The 19,829-nt window shown below is 38.5% G+C and overlaps 1 protein-coding gene and 1 pseudogene across 1 annotated transcript; one reads left to right on the top strand and one right to left on the bottom strand.

The window, feature by feature from the left end:
* The first annotated feature begins 4,619 nt into the window (after window positions 1-4,619).
* LOC137063231 (5S ribosomal RNA) lies at window positions 4,620-4,736 on the top strand (annotated as a pseudogene).
* Window positions 4,737-15,678: 10,942 nt separating this feature from the next.
* Window positions 15,679-16,716, bottom strand: LOC137063058 (olfactory receptor 5P52-like). Its single transcript, XM_067434079.1, has one exon. The coding sequence runs from the start codon at window positions 16,651-16,653 to the stop codon at window positions 15,679-15,681; it is 975 nt and encodes a 324-aa protein (XP_067290180.1). The 5' UTR covers window positions 16,654-16,716.
* Window positions 16,717-19,829: the final 3,113 nt, after the last annotated feature.

Below are 19,829 nucleotides of genomic sequence, written 5' to 3'. Positions count from 1 at the left end.
TGAGAATGCATACATGCACACACGTATAAACATCTTTACAGAATGAGTTACAACAAATTTCTACTTCCCATCATGCTTTACCTCTGGTTTAAAGGAGGTTAAATGTTAAAATGAATTGTTATTTCATGTGTTTTTGCTCAATTTAATAGAGGGAGATAGATTGAGATAGTGGATATAGTGAGGTTGACGTTTGACCAAACACCAATAAACGTGTTACTTTTACAAACCTATAAATGTTTCTTTTTAAAAAAAATACTGTGTGTGCACTTTTCAGTACAGTTATAGCTCTTTGCTTAATATTTAGGAGCATGCCGGTGTGATTGACTTGTGGGATTGTTAACTGTAAGTGTGTGTGTGTGTATGTATATATATATATATATATATATATATATATATATATATATATATATATATATATATATATATATATATATATATATATATATATATAAATGAAAATGTTAACGATTACAAAGGGTTTTATATATATATATATATATATATATATATATATATATATATATATATATATATATATATATATATATATATATATATATATATATATATATATATATATATATATATATATATATATATATAACCCTTTGTAATCGTTAACATTTTCAGAAGTAACTGTAATATATATATATTTTTTTGTGCAATATATTTTTGGGTATATCATCACATGCACATCAAATAAAATGACATACATTATGATATATAAGTAAATATATTGTCACAAATTGAAAGCAGCAATTCCTCATGTATTATTCAATATTGTAATATATTTATCCTGTATATTTTTAATATGCAGTTAAATAATTTTATATATTTATCATTCACATAAATAAGGAAATATTTTCTTTGCGTTAGGGTTACCCATTTTTATTCGTTTTACTTGCTAATTAATTTACTAAAGTAAATTGCTAATTAATTTACTCACAAATAAATCATCTTTCATTCAAGACCACATCATGGATAAGATATTAGACCTTATGTGCTTAATGGGAACATGGCATCAGCCTGCAGTTTACTCAGCTTACTTAATGTAACCCCCTGGTTACAGCTACACTGGTCATGGTGGTGGCTTAGCTGTAATTCATAGACAATCATTGGAGCTGTCTTTTCTCCCTTTGCCCACAGTGTCATCATTTGAATATCTTGCTTTTAAATGTAAACCCCCTTTTTCTTTGACAATACTCCTTATTTATCGGCCACCCCCCAAAAAAATCAGTTTTTATATCTGAGATGCATGACTTTCTCACAACACTCTGCTCTACTTCTGCCAAAATTTTAATATTAGTAGATTTTACTATTCATTGTGATAACCTCTCCTGCCACCTGGCAGCTGAATTTCTGCAATTATTGGACTGCCTCAATCTCCAACAGCATGTGGATGGCCCCAATCATTCTAGGGGGTACAACTCTGGACTTGGTCATTTCGAACTCTCCTCATATTAGAAACCTCTTGGTGTATGATCTGGGTGTGTCTGACCACCAGGCCATCTTAATGGAGCTGTCACGCCCCTCTTCCCTCACCAAAGATACCCGTCAAATTTGCTTCAGGAACCTGAAAAAGATTAACCAAGACACTTTAACTACAGACCTTCAGCAATTCTCCTCTGCTGATCTCTCCTCAGTCACGGAGTTGGTTGACTTCTACAACCAGTCTCTGATCAGCCTGCTAGATCTTCACGCGCAAAACTAGAATGGTCACCTTCTCGTGCTCAGCCCCCTGGTACACCAGCGAACTGCAGAAGATGAAGACGGTTGGGCGTGTACTTGAGAGGTGTCTCAAGCTTTCAGGACTTACTGTTCAAAGCCTACAGAGATCATCAGAAGGCCTATGCAAGGTCCTTGAGAGGTACTCAGTCTCAGTTCTACTCTTGCATCATCAAAAATAACCATGGAAACTCCAAGAAGCTTTTATCCACTATTAATCACATCCTCAAACCGCAAACTCTAGCAAAATATAAATTAAATCTAAATTTCTAGCAACGTGGGGGAAAGGACGCTGGCATTGTCTGTTCGCCGCTCCTCCACCCACAAATCATGTTAACTGTACAGTTAGATTTAGATTTTGTTTTCTTGTGGCTGTGACTAGTCAAATGGTCAGGGCTGCAGTTGGGACTGTTGCTGATTGCTGGCGGCCGCGGAGAGGACGTTATTCGTCGTTTTCCACTGCTTCACTGCTGTGTTTGTTTGGATTGTTGCAGTTGCTTCTGGTTTGAAGGACGTTTCGTGTTGCTCGCTGCGGCTGCTTGCTGGTGGTCTCCCTCGGGCTTGGGCTGCATGGTGGCTGAGGTTGGCGGTTGATTGGCGGCGTTTACCCGGCGTAATCGGCGTCAGGCAGGATGTTGGGATGTTCCGTGTCTCGGCTGCACTGCTTCTCCGTCTTGCATTGCAGCCGTGGAGCTGCTTGGACTTCTGCGCCAACCCCGCTGTGTCCACAGAGGTGCCCTGAGAACTTAGTTTGCCTCCTGCATTGTGCTGTGGCAAACCCTCCATCTGATCTTCAGCTGCCATGCCTTGACGATGTCATCAGGACACTGGCGCATTGGGAATATGTAGCAACAGAGCCTCTAGCGCTGGGAGAAATGTAAAACATGGAGTGGGCCATAGTGTACTGTGGAGCTTACAGAGACTTCCACCATCAGCTCATGTGGAAGCTCATTTTAACTGTTATGTGTTGGTTGATTGGTTGTATTATTCTCGATTTTTACATGTTAATCTTTTTTCTTTTTTTATTGTTGTCATTATTATTAATATTAAACTCACTTTTTCAGAAGCCACAGAAGAGAGGTGCAATAAGTTCATGACCTTTTTTGAGAACAAAGTAGACAACATCCATTTGCTCCTATCTAGCACCTCCGCTCTGCCTGTCCGATTTGTTGATCCACAACCAGGGACCTTTCAAAATCTCTGCTGCTTCTCTATCATCACACAGCACGAGGTTGATGACATCATCAGATTACTGAAACCATCCACCTGTGCACTGGATCCTTTTCTCACAGCCTTGGTAAAATCTAACCTCTATGTCTTAAGTCCCTTTATAACCAAGATCATTAATAATTCCCTCCAGGCTGCCCATGTTCCTTCATCTCTAAAAACTGCTATCATCAGACCACTTCTTAAAAAACCCACTTTAGACCCAGATGTTATTGACAACTACAGGCCCATCTCCAACCTCCCATACCTCTCTAAGGTGCTGGAAAAAGTTGTTGCTGCACAGCTTCAGGTCCATTTGGAGCAAAATAATCTATATTAGAAATTTCAGTCTGGTTTCCGCTCAGGACACAGTACAGAAACAGCTTTGGTCAAGGTTAAAAAACGATCTATTGTTGGCAGCAGATGCTGGTTCCCCATCCCTTCTCATCCTCCTGGACTTAAATGCAGCTTTTGATACTGTTGATCATAACATCCTCCTTCACCGTTTAAATTCCACAATCGGTCTCTCTGACTCAGTCCACGATTGGTTCACATCTTTTCTCACTGGGAGAACTGAATATGTTACGTTGAGAGAAGCCACATCCATGTCACACAATGTCACCGGCTGTGTCCCTCAAGGCTCAGTGCTCGGCCCCACCCTGTTCATCCTCTACATGCTCCCGTTTTGTTTGTTTCTTTTCACTGCTAGGCTGATGACACTCAACTTTGCCTTTGGACAAGTTCATCCACCTCTGCTGACCTCACACCATCCATCAAAACTTTCTGCAGTTAAACAGCTCCAAGACTCAAGCTATCTTAGTTGGCACTCCACTTCAGGCCCGGAAATCCGTTATCATCAGGATTGCTTTCTCCCAGCCAACACGTGTATGTGGGGCCCACGTGGATTAAACATGGGCTACAGGGGTACAGAGTGGGCATGGGCTCAAAATGGGCATCTTATCTGGGGCCCACTTGGGTGAACCAAGTAGGTCCCACATGGGCAAACCCAGCTGGGCTCCTCATTTGGGACCTAGTTGGTTCACTAATGGGAAATGAGAACATGGGTGGAAAATGGGCTATTCAGTGGTCTAATTCATTCACAGTCAATTCCAAGTACAAACACAGTCAATTCCAAAGGTTGATTACATGGGTAGATAGTACACAAATATGCACCCTTGAAAAAAATGTATTGTTATTTTGACACTTGAACACAATTAATGTGACTTTAATCTAATCAAAATTTAAAAATTCCAACACAATAGCAATTTTATTTGGTTTATTTTGTGATCACAGAGCAGTGCCATACAGGGACCATTTTAGCTTTTATTATAAAAGTGTACACATTAAGTGAAATATTTTCTTTCACAAATGTTTAATTTTTAATAAATCTTTAATAAATTTTATTTAGGCACAGTACCACTAGTTTCCGATTATTAATGGCTTTAGAATAATGTTCCAAATAAGTTGGACTGTCTTCAGGGTTAGGTAATACTGAGTCATTGTTAATAGGTTACACCAGGATCTTTACTTTATACTTTATACACATTTTGTATGTCTCCATCATCAATCACACCTGATTCAACTCATGAGCTCATTAGTAGAGATTTCAAAACCTGGGTGTGTCAGCTATAGTGAGACGTACAAAATCTGCAGGGCTGGTGGTACGCCAAGACAGGTTTGAAACCATAACCAGCAGCCATATCACCCTGTAGCCCAAGACTGGTTTCCCACTGAAGCTAAGCAGGGCCGAGCCTGGTCAGTACCTGGATGGGAGACCAACTGGGAAAACCAGGTAGCTGCTGGTAGAGGTGTTAGTGAGGCCAGCAGGGGGTGCTCACCCTGTGGTCTGTGTGGGTCCTTACACCCCAGTATAGTGATGGGGACACTGTACTGTCAAAGAGCACCGTCCTTCGGATGAGATGTTAAACCGAGGTCCTGACTCTCTGTGGTCGTTAAAAATCCCAGGATGTTCTTCGATAAAGAGTAGGGGTGTAACCCTGGCATCCTGGCCTAATCTGCCCTTTGGCCTCTGTCCATCATGGCCTCCTAATAATCCCCATATCCTGATTGGCTTAATCACTCGGTCTCCTCTCCACCAATCGGCTGGTGTGTGGTGAGCGTTCTGGCGCAATATGGCTGCCGTCGCATCATCCAAGTGGATGCTGCACATTGGTGGTGGTTGAGGAGATTCCCCCTTCTATGTAAAACGCTTTGAGTGCCTAGAAAAGCGCTATATAAATGTAATGAATTATTATTATTATTATTATAACCATGACCAAATGTATTTATTTTTATTTTTTAACATTACATCCACTTGTGATTCTTATTAAGTGGGCACATAAATCTTCACCTTAATTCTTTTGCAGTTTGTGTCGTTTCGTCGCCATCTGTTTTTGTCTGACCCTACAGACCATGTCATCAAGATCAACTGGATGTGGGGCACCAAAAAGCTTTAAATGTGAAAAAGAGAATGTAAAAAAAAAGGTGACACAATGGTTGATTATTTTGAAATTTTTTCAAAGGGCTTTTGGGCGAGCGATTATGGTGGAGTGAGTGAGGAGCTGCACTGTTTTTATCTTTTTGTTTGTGAAATGCATAAACTTTAAGTGTACAGATGTACATATATAAACAATACAAGTTTTGTCAAATTATGTCTGTCAGGAGCTCTACTTTTTTTTTTTGTGGTACTTTTGTCAAATAAAGTTGTGACTGTAATTTAGTCGTTTTCAAATTATTCTAAATAACCCTTGCATGATAAAGTATAGCATGAGCTACATGGTTTCTGTTGATTATCTTTAACATTTTAGTGTAGTTTAGAGCAGTGGTTTTCAAACCTGTCCTGGAGGACCATCAGCCCTGTGTCTCCCTCATTTATCACACCTGATTCAACTCATCAGCTCATTAGTCGAGACTGCAAGAACTAAATTGGTGTGTCGAATAAGGGAGACATACAAAATTTGCAGGACTGGCAGTCCTCTAGGACAGGTTTGAAAACAACTGGTTAAGAGGATTACCTGTAATGTTTGTATTACGGGGTTCACTATAAGATAACTCATACAGAAACTATGCTAGCCCATCTATATATACCCGTTGTAGCCCATAAGAGCCCTACATAAAACCTATCTGGGTCCAGTCATTAACCCATATGGGCAGACCCATGTAGGCCCCAAATGGGTGCGACCTGGGTCACCCATATCAGCCTGGTATGAGCCCATAAAGAGACCCATCATTAACCCGTATGGGCAGACCCGTGTACGCCCCAAATGGGTGCGACCTGGGTTACCCATATCGGCCTGGTATGAGCCCATCAAGAGACCCATCATTAACCCTTATGGGCAGACCCATGCAGGCCCCAAATGGGTGCTACCTGGGTTACCCATGTGGGCCCAGTATGAGCCCATCAAGAGACCCATCATCAACCCATCTGGGCTAACCCATGTAGGGCCTCCATGGAAACTGAGGACAAAATTAGCTGGGTCCCAGTTGGGTAGCCCAGGTGGGCCCCAGATATCAGCCCATGTGCAACCCCTTTGGGCCCCACATGGGTGTGTTGGCTGGGCTCTAATCTGAACTGGGGGTCAGAATGGAATCGCAGCTTACATTTGAAGCTCACAGCAAAAATCTGTGTAAGACCTCCTTCTTCCACCTCAGAAACATTGCCAAACTTTGTCCCATACTAACTCTGGCAGATGCAGAGAAGCTTGTCCACGCCTTTGTCTCCTCCAGGCGGGACTACTGCAATGCGCTTCTTATTGGCATCCCTAGCAAAAATCTCCAGAGGCTGCAGTGTATTTAGAACAGCGCTGGTGGATCATCATGAGGGTGCGCAAATACGACCCTATCACCCCCATTCTAAAATCACTCCACTGGCTTCCTGTCTCGTTCAGGATTAAGTATGAGATCTCCTTACCCACCAGTGCATCCATGGCGACGCACCCACTTATCTCAAGGAACTCCTCACCAGACAAACATCGACACGCAACCTCCGCTCTGTTTCAACGTATCTTCTTAAAACTCCCACAACCAAACTCCGTACTATGGGAGATCGGGCCTTCTGCTCTGCAGCCCCTAGTCTGTGGAATGCTCTCTCTGACCACCTGCGGACTCCACAGACTGTAGATGCTTTTAAGCGTGGTCTTAAAACCCACCTTTTTAGCAGAGCTTTTGATTGATTTTTTACTTCTTAATTTTTCAGTTTTATTAATTTTATTTGATTTACTTATTTATTTATTGTTGTTTATTGTTTTAATTCTGTTGCACTTTGAGATTTTGTTTAATATAAAGTGCATTACAAATAAAATGTATTATTATTATATATCTTAAGATATTAGTTTAACTTTCTTGTCAGAACCAGGAATCAAACTCAGGTCCCTGGCATGAAAGTCTTATTTTCCACCAATGAGCCACAGGAGAGGTTTCAACTCAGAAATCAGACGGTTGCTTAGATGAATCAAAAAAGAGTTTATTAAAACAACAAAAAAGGAAAAGGGCACAAAAAGCCCTTTCTTTCAGGCAATCACAAAAAACAGGAGAATGTCCAGTCTAAAAAGGACAAAAATCAAGAAAGAGTCGGGAATCTCAAAAAAACAGTACCTCAGGGAAAAAGGTTCCAATATCAGCAGAAAGTAACTGAGGAAACAATCAAAAAACACCACAGAGGACTTCTTGGAACAAGCGAAAAACTTACATCAGTCACACTTCAGAACCACAATAACCAAGCGAGGATGCAGAGAAACAGGCCAGCTTAAATACACAGTACAGACTAAAACAATCACACAGATTACAAAAGGCACATGTTTAGTCATGTGAGTCCTATGGGGACCTCTAGTGGCCAAAATAAAACATTAAAGATCAATAACTATGACATTATTTGGCTTTGCTGTCCACTGATGAGGGGCTCTACAAGGCAGCTTCAACTCGAGATCTGATATACCCCCACAGTAACTAAATGTAGGATATGATATGGTAGGGCAAGGTTCCTGAGTTAAAGGTGAAGTTTGGGGAGGTGGTGGGATGCTGGAAGAGCTGAGACTGAGGAGACGTAAACAGCTGCTTATATACTCTGACTGTTGGCTGTAGATTGGAAGGTTAGATGGGCTCGCTCCTCCCTAAATTATGTTTAGGAACTTCACAAAATATTCTAAGGAAAAATTCTGGAAGTCATTCTGGAAGTCCTTTTTATGCTACCTCTTAGCCAGGTCATCATTATGAGAACCTGTTCTCAACTGACTTGCCTGGTTAAATAAAGGAAATTAATTTTCAAACTGTAAGTATGCTTGGTAACACTTTACAATACGGGTGCACTAATATGCATTAATTAATTCTTAACTAATGCATTTAACTTAAAACAATTTAATGATTACTTAATCTATTAATCATGTAGAATCTTCATTAGTTGCTGATGCAGTAATCATTAATAAATGGGTTAGTTCACCATTAGTAATACATGAACTCATTATTATCTGTGCATTAATTAAGCATGAATTAATGCATATTAGTTTACCCGTATTGTAAAGTGTTAACGTATGCTTTAACATTTAAATATGCAATACATTGCATATTATGGTTTCATGTTGCTTTCAAGTTTTTGTGTTTTACTAACACCTGGCAAAAAATGAAAGAGGAGTTTAGGATGTTTCAAATATTGCCATCTTCTTTGACCCTAAATAAACAGATAATGGGATGTTCTATTAAAGTGACACAATATAATATACAATCCGATATTTTCTTTTTGTGTGCGTGCAGTAGTACATTGTTAAACCTTGCTGTAGATTTCTTGGTAAATAACTGAAAAATCGGCAGTATTTAGCTTTAACATCATTTAAAGGTATTTTCCTGTAATATCAGGTGAGGTTATGCTGCACTAATAATTAACTACAGTACATTACTTTCATGATACTTGTGATACTTGAAATCTGTCCCAGCCACTGCCACTTTATTACAATACTTCATTACTGAACCAGGAGCAATAGTAATTTAAAATAATAATAAATATAAAAGCTTATTTGAAAATAATATTTTAATGTTAATATTTGCGAATTAGTCACTGTATTGGTATAGGCACAGTATTATACTGGCAACACTGTTGCCAGTTAGTCACTGTAACAGATTCTTTATAGTAACTAGCTGGCAACAGTGTTGCCAGTATTTTACTTATAAAAGACCTGGTAAGGTTTAACAGTGTACCCTTAAACTTAAACCACAAACCACACCCATCTCTAACTCTACCCGTATCTCACCTCAATATCAGCAAAGGTATTTTGCAATACAGTTTGAACACGGTAAGTACATTGTACTTATTTTTTGATGTAAGTACATAGTACTTAAGGCCACCTAATATAAAGTGGGGCCAGTGTATCTAACTTTTATGTTACTTTGGTCGTTTGTCTGTTTCCTTATAAAGGTCCAGAAATGTGTGTTTTTCTTCGTCTTTCGTTTTTGCCACATGCCTGTCCTGTCTTGTGTCCACATGTGGGTTTTGTTATGTTGAGCATGTGCTCGTGTCATTGTCAGATCCCTCCCCCTTGTTATCTGATTAGTGAAGAAGAAGAAGAAGAAGAAGAAGAAGAAGAAGAAGAAGAAGAAGAAGAAGAAGAAGAAGAAGAAGAAGAAGAAGAAGAAGAAGAAGTCTGTTGTTGGATCCTTGTATGTAGTGAGGGGCAGACCGAGGCTTCGTGAAGCACTGAAACCGTTGAAGCAAATGTGCCGAAGCTTCGAAACAATACCCGACACCCGTCTCCATGACGCCATCTAGTGGAAACAGCTTCCTGATTAGCAAGTTTTTTAGCCTCTCCTCACAACCCCTCACTTAGTAATATCCCTTTGTGTTGAAAATTGTTCCTGGAGTAACTGCATTTATCAGCAATTTAACTCGAGCTTATAAACAACTTGTTTTATCGTTGCTTTCATTTTTCTTAGTTAGTCAGGCTTTGCTGCAATGTGCAGATGCAAGCTTTCCAATTTGCCTTTTTGCCAACTAACTGTTTTTTTTTAATACAAAACAACACCAACACCAACTTCCACCCGAATGTCAATGGAAAATTATCTACATCTACTAGTCACACCAAGGCTCATCATGCATGGTAAGTGTGAACTATATGGTAAATAATGAATGTGTAATTGGCAGTTTTTATGCTGAGTTCATATTTTAGGAGCCTTCTAAATTCATCTAAGTGGATGATCAGCATTGAGTGGAAAGTGACACACATTGCATTGATGAGCAGTTAGATTTCTCTGTGGCACTGTGTTTTTCAGTGTCTTCTATGTTTTTAACATTGAAAATCAAGAGTCAGCCAGTGCCACATTAGAAGTCATTGAAAGGTACATGTGCAATCATGTAACATGAGTTTGCCACAGTTGTGCATTTTATTTTTTATTTATATATTATTTTGTAGTATGTTGTTTAATTTCTGAACTTTGATTTGTTACTCCATTTCTAAAATAGTTGTTGTCTGATTCGCTCAACAGGTTTTTATTGAGTATTAATCCTGATGGGACAAAGTGTGCTTCCAAAGCTGGAACCATCCGTAAAACTGTCATCTGTGAAGAAAGATTCAAAACATAAATCCACATGGACATACATTTTTGTAGTGGCTCACTGAATTTGAGTGGAAAACATGCAACTAACTGAAAGTATTTTTGTTAATGTTTTACTTGTACGGATATAAGAAGATAATTTAATTTATGTTAACATAAATAACCTGAGGGTCATTAGTTGCTGAGATGTAGTTTTGGGTGTTGTATCCAAGTTTACATTTTTTGGGGAGGATTTGACATGTCTTAAAAATATTTGTGTGTGGTTTCAAATTATGTTTGTTGATTTTATTGTTATGAGGGGGCAAATTATTTATATTTAGTTTTTTTTTTTTTTTTCATTTGTTTTTGTAATTCTGTTATGTTGGGCAATAGATAAACACCTAAGTAATAAAGTCAATTTGTGTAAAGATTCAAAAGTTCTTTCAATAAAAAAATAAAAATGAAGTAACGAAATAATGCTTTATGAGTTTAAGAGTACCACAATGAGTACTGCATTATAAAATATTTAAATGTATATGCAGTATGCCATTCTTGTACAGTAATTAACTGAAACAACTGCTGCCAGTAATCAACTGTAATGCCGGTTTTATGGTATAAAACTGACAACACTGTTGCCAGTTAGTCACTGTATTGGTATAGACACAGTACTATACTGTCAACACTGTTGCCAGTTAGTCACTGTATTGGTATAGACACAGTACTATACTGTCAACACTGTTGCCAGTTAGTCACTGTATTGGTATAGACACAGTACTATACTGTCAACACTGTTGCCAGTTAGTCACTGTATTGGTATAGACACAGTACTATACTGTCAACACTGTTGCCAGTTAGTCACTGTATTGGTATAGACACAGTAATATACTGTCAACACTGTTGCCAGTTAGTCACTGTATTGGTATAGACACAGTAATATACTGTCAACACTGTTGCCAGTTAGTCACTGTATTGGTATAGACACAGTAATATACTGTCAACACTGTTGCCAGTTAGTCACTGTATTGGTATAGACACAGTAATATACTGTCAACACTGTTGCCAGTTAGTCACTGTATTGGTATAGACACAATAATATACTGTCAACACTGTTGCCAGTTAGTTGCTGGTTTGTCACTGTAACAGATTCTTTACAGTAACTAGCTGGCAACAGTGTTGCCAGTATTTTACTCATAAAAAAACTTGGTAAGGTTTAACAGTGTAGCAGTAGATGAGCTAAAAATCTTTGTGTGCATTTTTATATTTTTATATTTTATATTTACATTTTTAAATTAATTTAATTATTTATTTTTCAGGAGCTGTCACACCACTGTGATTCAATGTTCCACACATTTGTAAAAGCTATATGGATAGCTTTCAAACCTCCAAAACACTTATGTATGATTCAAAAGACCAAATTACTAAGAAAAGAGGGCATACTGACAAGTACCTGTAGTAAGGTTCGTAGCTTTTTTGTGTGGTGGGGAAGGAAGAAGGTGGGGTCGGTCAGGGTATTCTCACAAAAATGCGTATAAATAGTACGAGTGTGCAATGTCGTGGAATGTATACGCCAAAACTCATTTTGGCGTGTCTATGGCACGCTGTTTTTCGCGTGCATATGATACGCATTTTATGGCGTATTATACATACGAACCCCCCACCCCACCACCCTAAACCTACCCAAGCGCGTGTCATATATACGCCATAAAGTGCGTATCATATGCACGCTAAAAACAGCGTATCATATGCACGCCAAAATGAGTTTTGGTGTATACATTCCACGACATTCCACACTCGTACTATTTATACGCATTTATGTGTGATCGGGTTGGGTCGGTGTGACTGGGACTAGCTGCTTTTATTTCTCATACACAATGGTAAACACAAGCATGCACAAGGGGGTATAACTCCGTATCTCAGACTCAGTCTCAAAACTCATAAACTCATTCACTATCACACAGGATTCTCAGGCTCAGGGGGGTGTCAAACCTTCTATAGTATCCCGCTAGCCCCAGGAACTGTCTAACCTCCTTCTTGGTCTTGGGTCTTGGACAAGTCGCAACCCAGATAGCAAGCATGTTTGGGCCACATGTGGATATTATCTGGCACATATGGCCCAGATATGGCATGGCTGAACAGATATGGGCCAGAATGTGACCTTGTTTTGCCATATGTTTAAAATCGGTGGGAAATGTTATCTTGGTTCACAACTTATTTTGAGGTATATGGCCCAGATAACAATGTACAAATAAGGGCCATATGTGTTTGAGCTATGGCACAAAGTGAGAAAGGCTGACTTGTGGTAAACCTTTGGATTATATATGGAAAAACACAGGACATCTGAAATCAAGTGCAGCTGACTTCCGAGGTTTCACACCTCAGGTGCTTGCATCTCATTAGTGGAATAAATCTGACTGATACGGCACCATTTTCTAATCTGCTCTCATGAGTTTTCAGTCACACATATCTTCAGGTAAGTGAAGTTTTAGAATTCCAATGTTATTTTGTGCAGCATTATGTATTTGTTTGAGGAGGGTGTCGAATTAGCCTCAGTTGAGTGTATTTACCATTTCAATCCCATGTGTAATGCAGCACACAGTCACCAAACGAGTCACTGATGCATGATTTAAAACTCCAGACTAGTTTTCTTGCATGTGTCCGTTTTAAACGCGCCTCAACTATCGTACAGTCAGACATTAATGCCAGTTTTGATCTTACAGTGTGACATGGCTTACAGCACTGATTATGTTTGTACAGCCTGACATGGAACAATCGTGAAGGACTATAATAAATCTAAAAGTGTGCACCCGGGTTAAGCGTTGTTGCGGCCGCAACAAAGTTAGTTAGTTTTTTTTTGCCGCAAAAAATAAATTAATAAATTCAAATCTTAACCTGGCTAATGATAAATTACAATGATAAAAAAAGTGACAAAAAATTATGACAGAATTATATTTTTGGTTGAACTATCCCTTTAGTTTAAGTTTTATTTTAATCATAATTATGCAGACCTAGCTTCCAGGTTGAATTGCTGTTAACATTATTTAAATGTAACTTTTTATTGCAGGTGCAGTTGGTTGAAACAACGCCAGTCCCAGCAACACACTTCCAACACTGATTAGTGTCACAGTTCACCACTGTGTGTTCCCATGCTCACCACCAGAGGGCACTCCAATCCGGACTGTCATTCTATCATAAACTACATTACCCATTATCCTTTGCCCAGACTCATTAGCACTCACTGTTTACACCTGTGTCTTATTATCCTGTTTTCCGCCTGGTTATCTCTGTTATTCTCTGTGAAGTCTTGTTTTGTGTACACTGCATTTCTGAGCATTTTCCTCGGTTTCATGTCTCTTGGTTTGTTGGATTTCTTGTCTGTTTCCCGGATTACCCATTTGCCTGTCTCTCCTGTCTTTTTTGCCTTTTTGGACTGTTTGCTTGTGTATGACCTTTTTGCTTTTGACTATGATTGTGGATTACCCTCTTAATAAATACTGCATTTGGATCTCCTACCTTCTGTCTCAGAGCCGTTCTTTACAATTAGAGACTTTTTTTCTCTGGTGAAGTTGTTGTTTGTTATCTTTATCAAGTTACTATGATTTCCCCCCTCCCTTCTACTTCAACTTTCATTGCTAGTTTAGCATAATACACACTTGAAATTTGGTGTCACTCTTTGAATGTTATTTAAAAATCATGGCCTCCAAAAAGACCTCCATTGGCATTCAGTAGCCTACATTCCCACTGACCCACTCACAAGACCCATAAAAGGCACTAAAGACTTCGTAACAAAGTCCACCTCATTACAGTGGCTGTACAATAATTTTACCAAGCGACGAGAATAGTTTTTGTGCGCAAAAAAAGTCAAAATAATGACTTTATCCGCCAAGATATTGTCTTCAGTGTAGGTCTCGGACGTGAACTCACCTGGAACACACGATAGCGGCGCTCCTCCTCTTCCGGGTCATGTATTCGCTATGATTTGAACGGCGGAGCTACACCATATTCTCGCGCATGTGTCGAGTTCACCTCAATAATTTGGTGGATTAAATCATTATTTTGTTTTTTGTGTGCACAATAACTATTTTCGTCTCATTGTAAAATTATTGTACAGCCACTTTAGTGAGAATATACACATTCTGGATATACGAGCCAGAGTGTGTATATTGACCTTACTGGAAGTGAAGCGTGTGAAGGCTTGTTTAGCATTTAGTGTGAAGACTAAACAAACTATATTTCTTTTAGGACAGCTCTCCGGTCTGTCTGTGAAACATCGACATGAAAATTGAATCGTGCTGTTTTCTACACGTACAATATTACACTTTAAACTATTGCATTTACATTTGTACATTTCATGGCACTGCCATAGATACACACTTCTGTTGTGTATGTCTCTAAACAACAGTTGAAAAAATGAATTATGGTAAATAAGTAGTTGCTCTTAAATAAGTAGTCAATTGCAAATGACTACACAGAGCTGTCTGTATCTTGGCAAATGGAAGTTGCAATATATAATAAAAGGGTGCCATTTATGGTCAACGTGTTTTCGAGAAAAAAACATTCATAATGTGAATTTTTCCCCCACTTTCAATTATTTAACTTCAATAAAAGGTAAGAATTTTGCATATTTTGAATGAAAGATGAAAAGGATCAACAATGCACATTTATTTTAACATCCATCTTTGATCATATTTAGCAGGGGTGCCAATAATTCTGGCCATGGTTGTACAACATCCTCTGTCTGAAACACTTAGGCTTATTTGGGCACTGTCAATGATAAGCATCCTATCCCTTATGTGAATAGTATCCATAAGAAGGCTCAACAGTGCTTATTTCTATTGCAAAGGTTGAAGTTATAAAAGGGTTATATGGTTTTTTTTATATAATCTTGTGTGTTAGCAGTGTATTCAGTAGTTGTTGAATCAGTTATGACCTTTAATATTGTATCCTAGTTTAACTTTCTTCCAGCTTAGAAGAAAGCTTTTGAATTTGAAACATGTAGACATTTCACAGAGATGTTGAACGATGGAAGAATACATAGAGTTGGGTTCTTCATTAAATTATGCTACAGTTTTCGCAAAATATCTGCAGAGCAAATGCAGAATATGACATTTATAATGTATTTAAAAACAATGCATTTTATTTGAAACACAAAATAATACCAAAAGCATCACAGAGATCATCCAAGATAACATTATCTCATTACTTTACACTTGAGCCGCAGTTATGTTCTATACATTAATGTGCATTTTTATGAGGATGAACAGACAGTTTGTGGGTTAACAAAGAATGAATCCTGCTTCGAATCTCTTTAGTTTTCAATGAGTAAATGATGGGATTCACACAGGGCGTGATAAGGGATGACAAAGACAAGCACACCAGACCTACATTGGGGTCCCAAAAAACTTCAAAAAATGAAAGAATGCATATAATTAAAATTGGAATATAGAAAAAGGTCACTAATAAGAGGTGTTCAGTGCATGTGGCCAGCGCCTTATAACGGCTCTGATTATTTTTCATTCTGAATACAGCGATCAATATACCAATGTAAGTAAAGAAAATAAAAGTCAAAGGTACAACTATGAAGGCCATACTTAAAGTAGTGCCCAAAATCCACTGATGTGTCATATCGTTGCAAGCAAGTAGTAAAACAGGAGCAAAATCACAAAAATAGCTGTTGACCTCAAGAGAGTAACAAAATGAGACGGTCAGGATAGATGTAACCGTATAAATTAACATAAAAATACAAAATAACCAAACTGCACCAATTATATAAGCCATTCTGGTGTTTGTGTTTATAGACTCCTGTCTTAAAGGCAAACAGATTGCAATGAATCTGTCATAAGAGAGAATACATATGGAAAATGACTCGAGGGATACAAAATTATAGTACATGAACATTTGCACAAGGCACAGTTTGAATGAAACAAAATTGTCGAGAAGAAGGTAAATCTTTATCATGGCAGGCACAAGAGAAGTGCTGAGAATAAGATCAACCAGAGCCAGATTACCAACAGCCATGAACTTAGGGACATGCAGTCGGTGGTCATAGTAAATGATGGTGATCAGAAAGACATTGCAAATGACTGTGATTACAAAGAGCACAGTGAGGAACATGACATAGATATTAATGTAAGGCACTGAACTCAAGCCAACAATGTAAAATCCTGCAGGATGAATGATGGAGTTGTTGGCAGAATTGCCATTCTGCATGGCCGTCCTTCTTTTATGATCCGGCTTCCTTGCAGCGTGCTTTGCTTTCAATAGACGAGAAACCAGATACCTGTGAGAAACACTCATAAACAGCTGGTGATTTACAATTCCCCTTTAACATCTGTGTTATTTGGTGGCAAAAGTCCCTAAAACATTCAACCAGAAATCTTACTGTAAAAATGCTACTTTGTCTTGATAATACATACATGAAAAAGGTGTTGTGGTTTTTGCCTCTGCTTCACAGTTCCGGATCGTAAATATAAACCTGAGAATATTTTTGGGCAATATATTGTCCAATTTGCCCCCCGGAGATGTCATTACACAGTAAAGAAACTCCTGTATCTAAAAGTCTTGAGAGAAAAGACATGCATTAGTGGTTTTTGCTTCACGAATGTGAGATAATTGATGGGATAACTAATTGACTCACTAATTAGTCTGTTTTTGTGTTCTTTTCTGTAGCAACAATAGAATGTCCCAGAAGGATAGTGCTAAAACAAGATTACAGACTCCAAAACTCATAACACTTAAATGGGAAAATCTAAAGTCATTCATTTTATAATAATACATAAAATAAATAAATTATATATAATACAGTATTAAAAAATCTTATAAAATATAAGACACAATTTTGCAAGTAAATTTATGGTAAATCTTGCTTTACATTTACAGTAATTGTAAAGCATGTAAAGTAAGAGTTTTTTTTGAATGTTGAATGAAACTTGTACCAATGTTAGTACAATATACATTTATTGTACTATACACACTGATCAGGCATATTATGCGTTCCTTCCTATATTGTGTTGGTCCCTTTTTTTGCTGCCAAAACTGCCCTGAGCTCTCGAGGCATGGACTCCACTAGACTCCTGAAGGTGTGACGTGGTATCTGGCACTAAGATGTTAGCAGCAGATCGCTTAAGTCCTGTAAGTTGCAAGGTGGGGCCTCCATTGATTGGACTTGTTTGTTTAGCACATCCCACAGATGCTCGATTGGATTGAGATCTGGGGAATTTAGAGGCCAAGTTTACACCTCAAACTCGTTGTGCTCCTCAAACCATTCCTGAAACTTTTTAGCTTTGTGGCAGGGTGCATTACCCTGTTGAAAGAGGCCACAGCCACCAGGAAATACCATTCACATGAAAGGGTGTACATGGTCTGCAACAATGCTTAGTTCGGTGGTACATGTCAAAGTAACATCTACATGGATAGCAGGACCCAAGGTTTCCCAGCAGAACATTGCCCAAAGCATCTCCCTGCCTCCGCCGGCTTCCCCTTCTTTCCATAGTGCATCCTGGTGCCATGCGTTCCCCAGGTAAGCCATGCCCACTCACCCAGCCATCCACGTGATCCAAAAGAAAATGTGATTCATCAGACAAGGCCACCTTCTTCCATTGCCCCGTGGTCCACTTCTGATGATCACATGCCCACTATTGCTGCTTTTGATGGTGAATAAGAATCAGAATGGGCGCCCTGACTGGTCTGCGGCTATACATCCCCATACGCAAAAAAAAAACAAAACAAAAAAACACCTGTGATGCACTGTGCATTCTGGCACCCTTCTATCAGACCCAGCATTAACTTATTTTTTTTAAGCAATTTGAGCTCCATTAGCTTTTCGGTTTGATCGGACCACAGGGGCTAGGCCTTTGCTCCCCACGTGCATCAATGAGCCTTGGTCACCCATGACCCTGTCGTCGGTTCACCATGCACTGTTCCTTCCTTGGAGCTCTTTTGATATAACTGGCCACTGCAGACCGGGAACACCCCACAAGAGCTGCAGTTTTGAAAATGCTCTGACCCAGTTGTCTAGCCATCACAATTTGGCCCTTGTCAAACTCGCTCAAATCCTTGCATGCTACATATGCCCATTTTCTTCAAACACATCAGCTTTGAGGACAAAATGTTCACATGCTGCCTAATATATCCACCCACTAACTGTGCTGTAAGGAAGAGATAATCAGTGTTATTCATTTCACCTGTCATAATGTTATGCCTGATCGGTGTATGTGAGAGTAACATGTTAGCAGCAGATCACTTAAATATACCCAAGGCTTCCCAGCAGAACATTGCCCAAAGTTGCCATTACTATTACTATATCTGCTTGATGAAAACTATCAAATATCCCAATGGACATCCTCATAATCCATTCTCAGAAGGCCCTATTGTCACACATCAGTCTGTTCTACTATCTGGCTATTGTATCCCTTTACAGACATATCACCCATATGGTTACGCATATTTTTGGAAACATATGTCAATCAGGTGTTTATGTATTTCACTTATATTTTGCCATATTTTATTGTTCAGACTCCACCCTTCTAAATACAAAATGATGGCTTGATTCCCTATACTTAACTGATATAATGTTTGACCCTATTATTTGATGATCGATCAGCAAATTCATTCTTTTGTGTGACTGGCTGAAGTGTGCAAGCTGATGCTGTCATCTGAAAACTGAAATGTCCCATTCCTCCATGCTAAAAGCAGACTGGGGGGTGGAGCAATATACTTGTAGAAGATTTGGTAACGCTTTAGATTACAGCCCAGATAGTACTGCATAATTAAAGTGAATTTACAGCATAACTTTCAGTAATTATAGTGGAACTATAAAGTAGGTTAAGTATGTGTAGGTATAAGGGAACAACATGTAATATTTGGGGAATAAAGGGGTAATATTTATACTGTAAGTATTTTTTAATTAAGGGGTAATTATCCGTGTAGTTACGGGGTGAGTATGGATGTGCGGGCAGTAAATTAAAGTGGCTTTTGTTACCCTCTTGTTTCATGTAGTTATAGGGTATGTACAATAAAAACATACACAATCAATCTGATATTATTTATAAATATTTATTTGAAAAACAACTTAATTCAAAACAGATTTATAACACGTATTCGTTTTTTTTTTTTTTAAATAAACTTTTCATTTCAAATGATAACGTCCTGACAGAAAGAGGCACGTTTTGTCACTTTCTCTTTCTTTTCTTTTGGACTGCATTTAAATGGGGAAGACCTCATTTTCGTTTCCATTATTGGATGTTAGAATGAATCCCATGTCTATTATTATTTATTAAAAGAAAAAGTAGTACACCAAGAAATGCTGTCATAACTTAGTAATCGTTTCATATCCGATCAGCTGTTACCACGTGCTTTCATGACGTTCTCATGCACGTTTCATCTGA

Source organism: Pseudorasbora parva, chromosome 23 (assembly GCF_024679245.1).
Source record: "Pseudorasbora parva isolate DD20220531a chromosome 23, ASM2467924v1, whole genome shotgun sequence".
NCBI lineage: Eukaryota > Metazoa > Chordata > Actinopteri > Cypriniformes > Gobionidae > Pseudorasbora > Pseudorasbora parva.
The sequence above is the reverse complement of the archived record's forward strand: the minus strand, read 5'-3'. Positions and strand labels throughout refer to the sequence as shown.

Coding starts and splice junctions, on each gene's coding strand:
- LOC137063058 (XM_067434079.1), bottom strand. CDS start 16,653: ATGCAGAATGGCAATTCTGCCAACAACTCCATCATTCATCCTGCAGGA.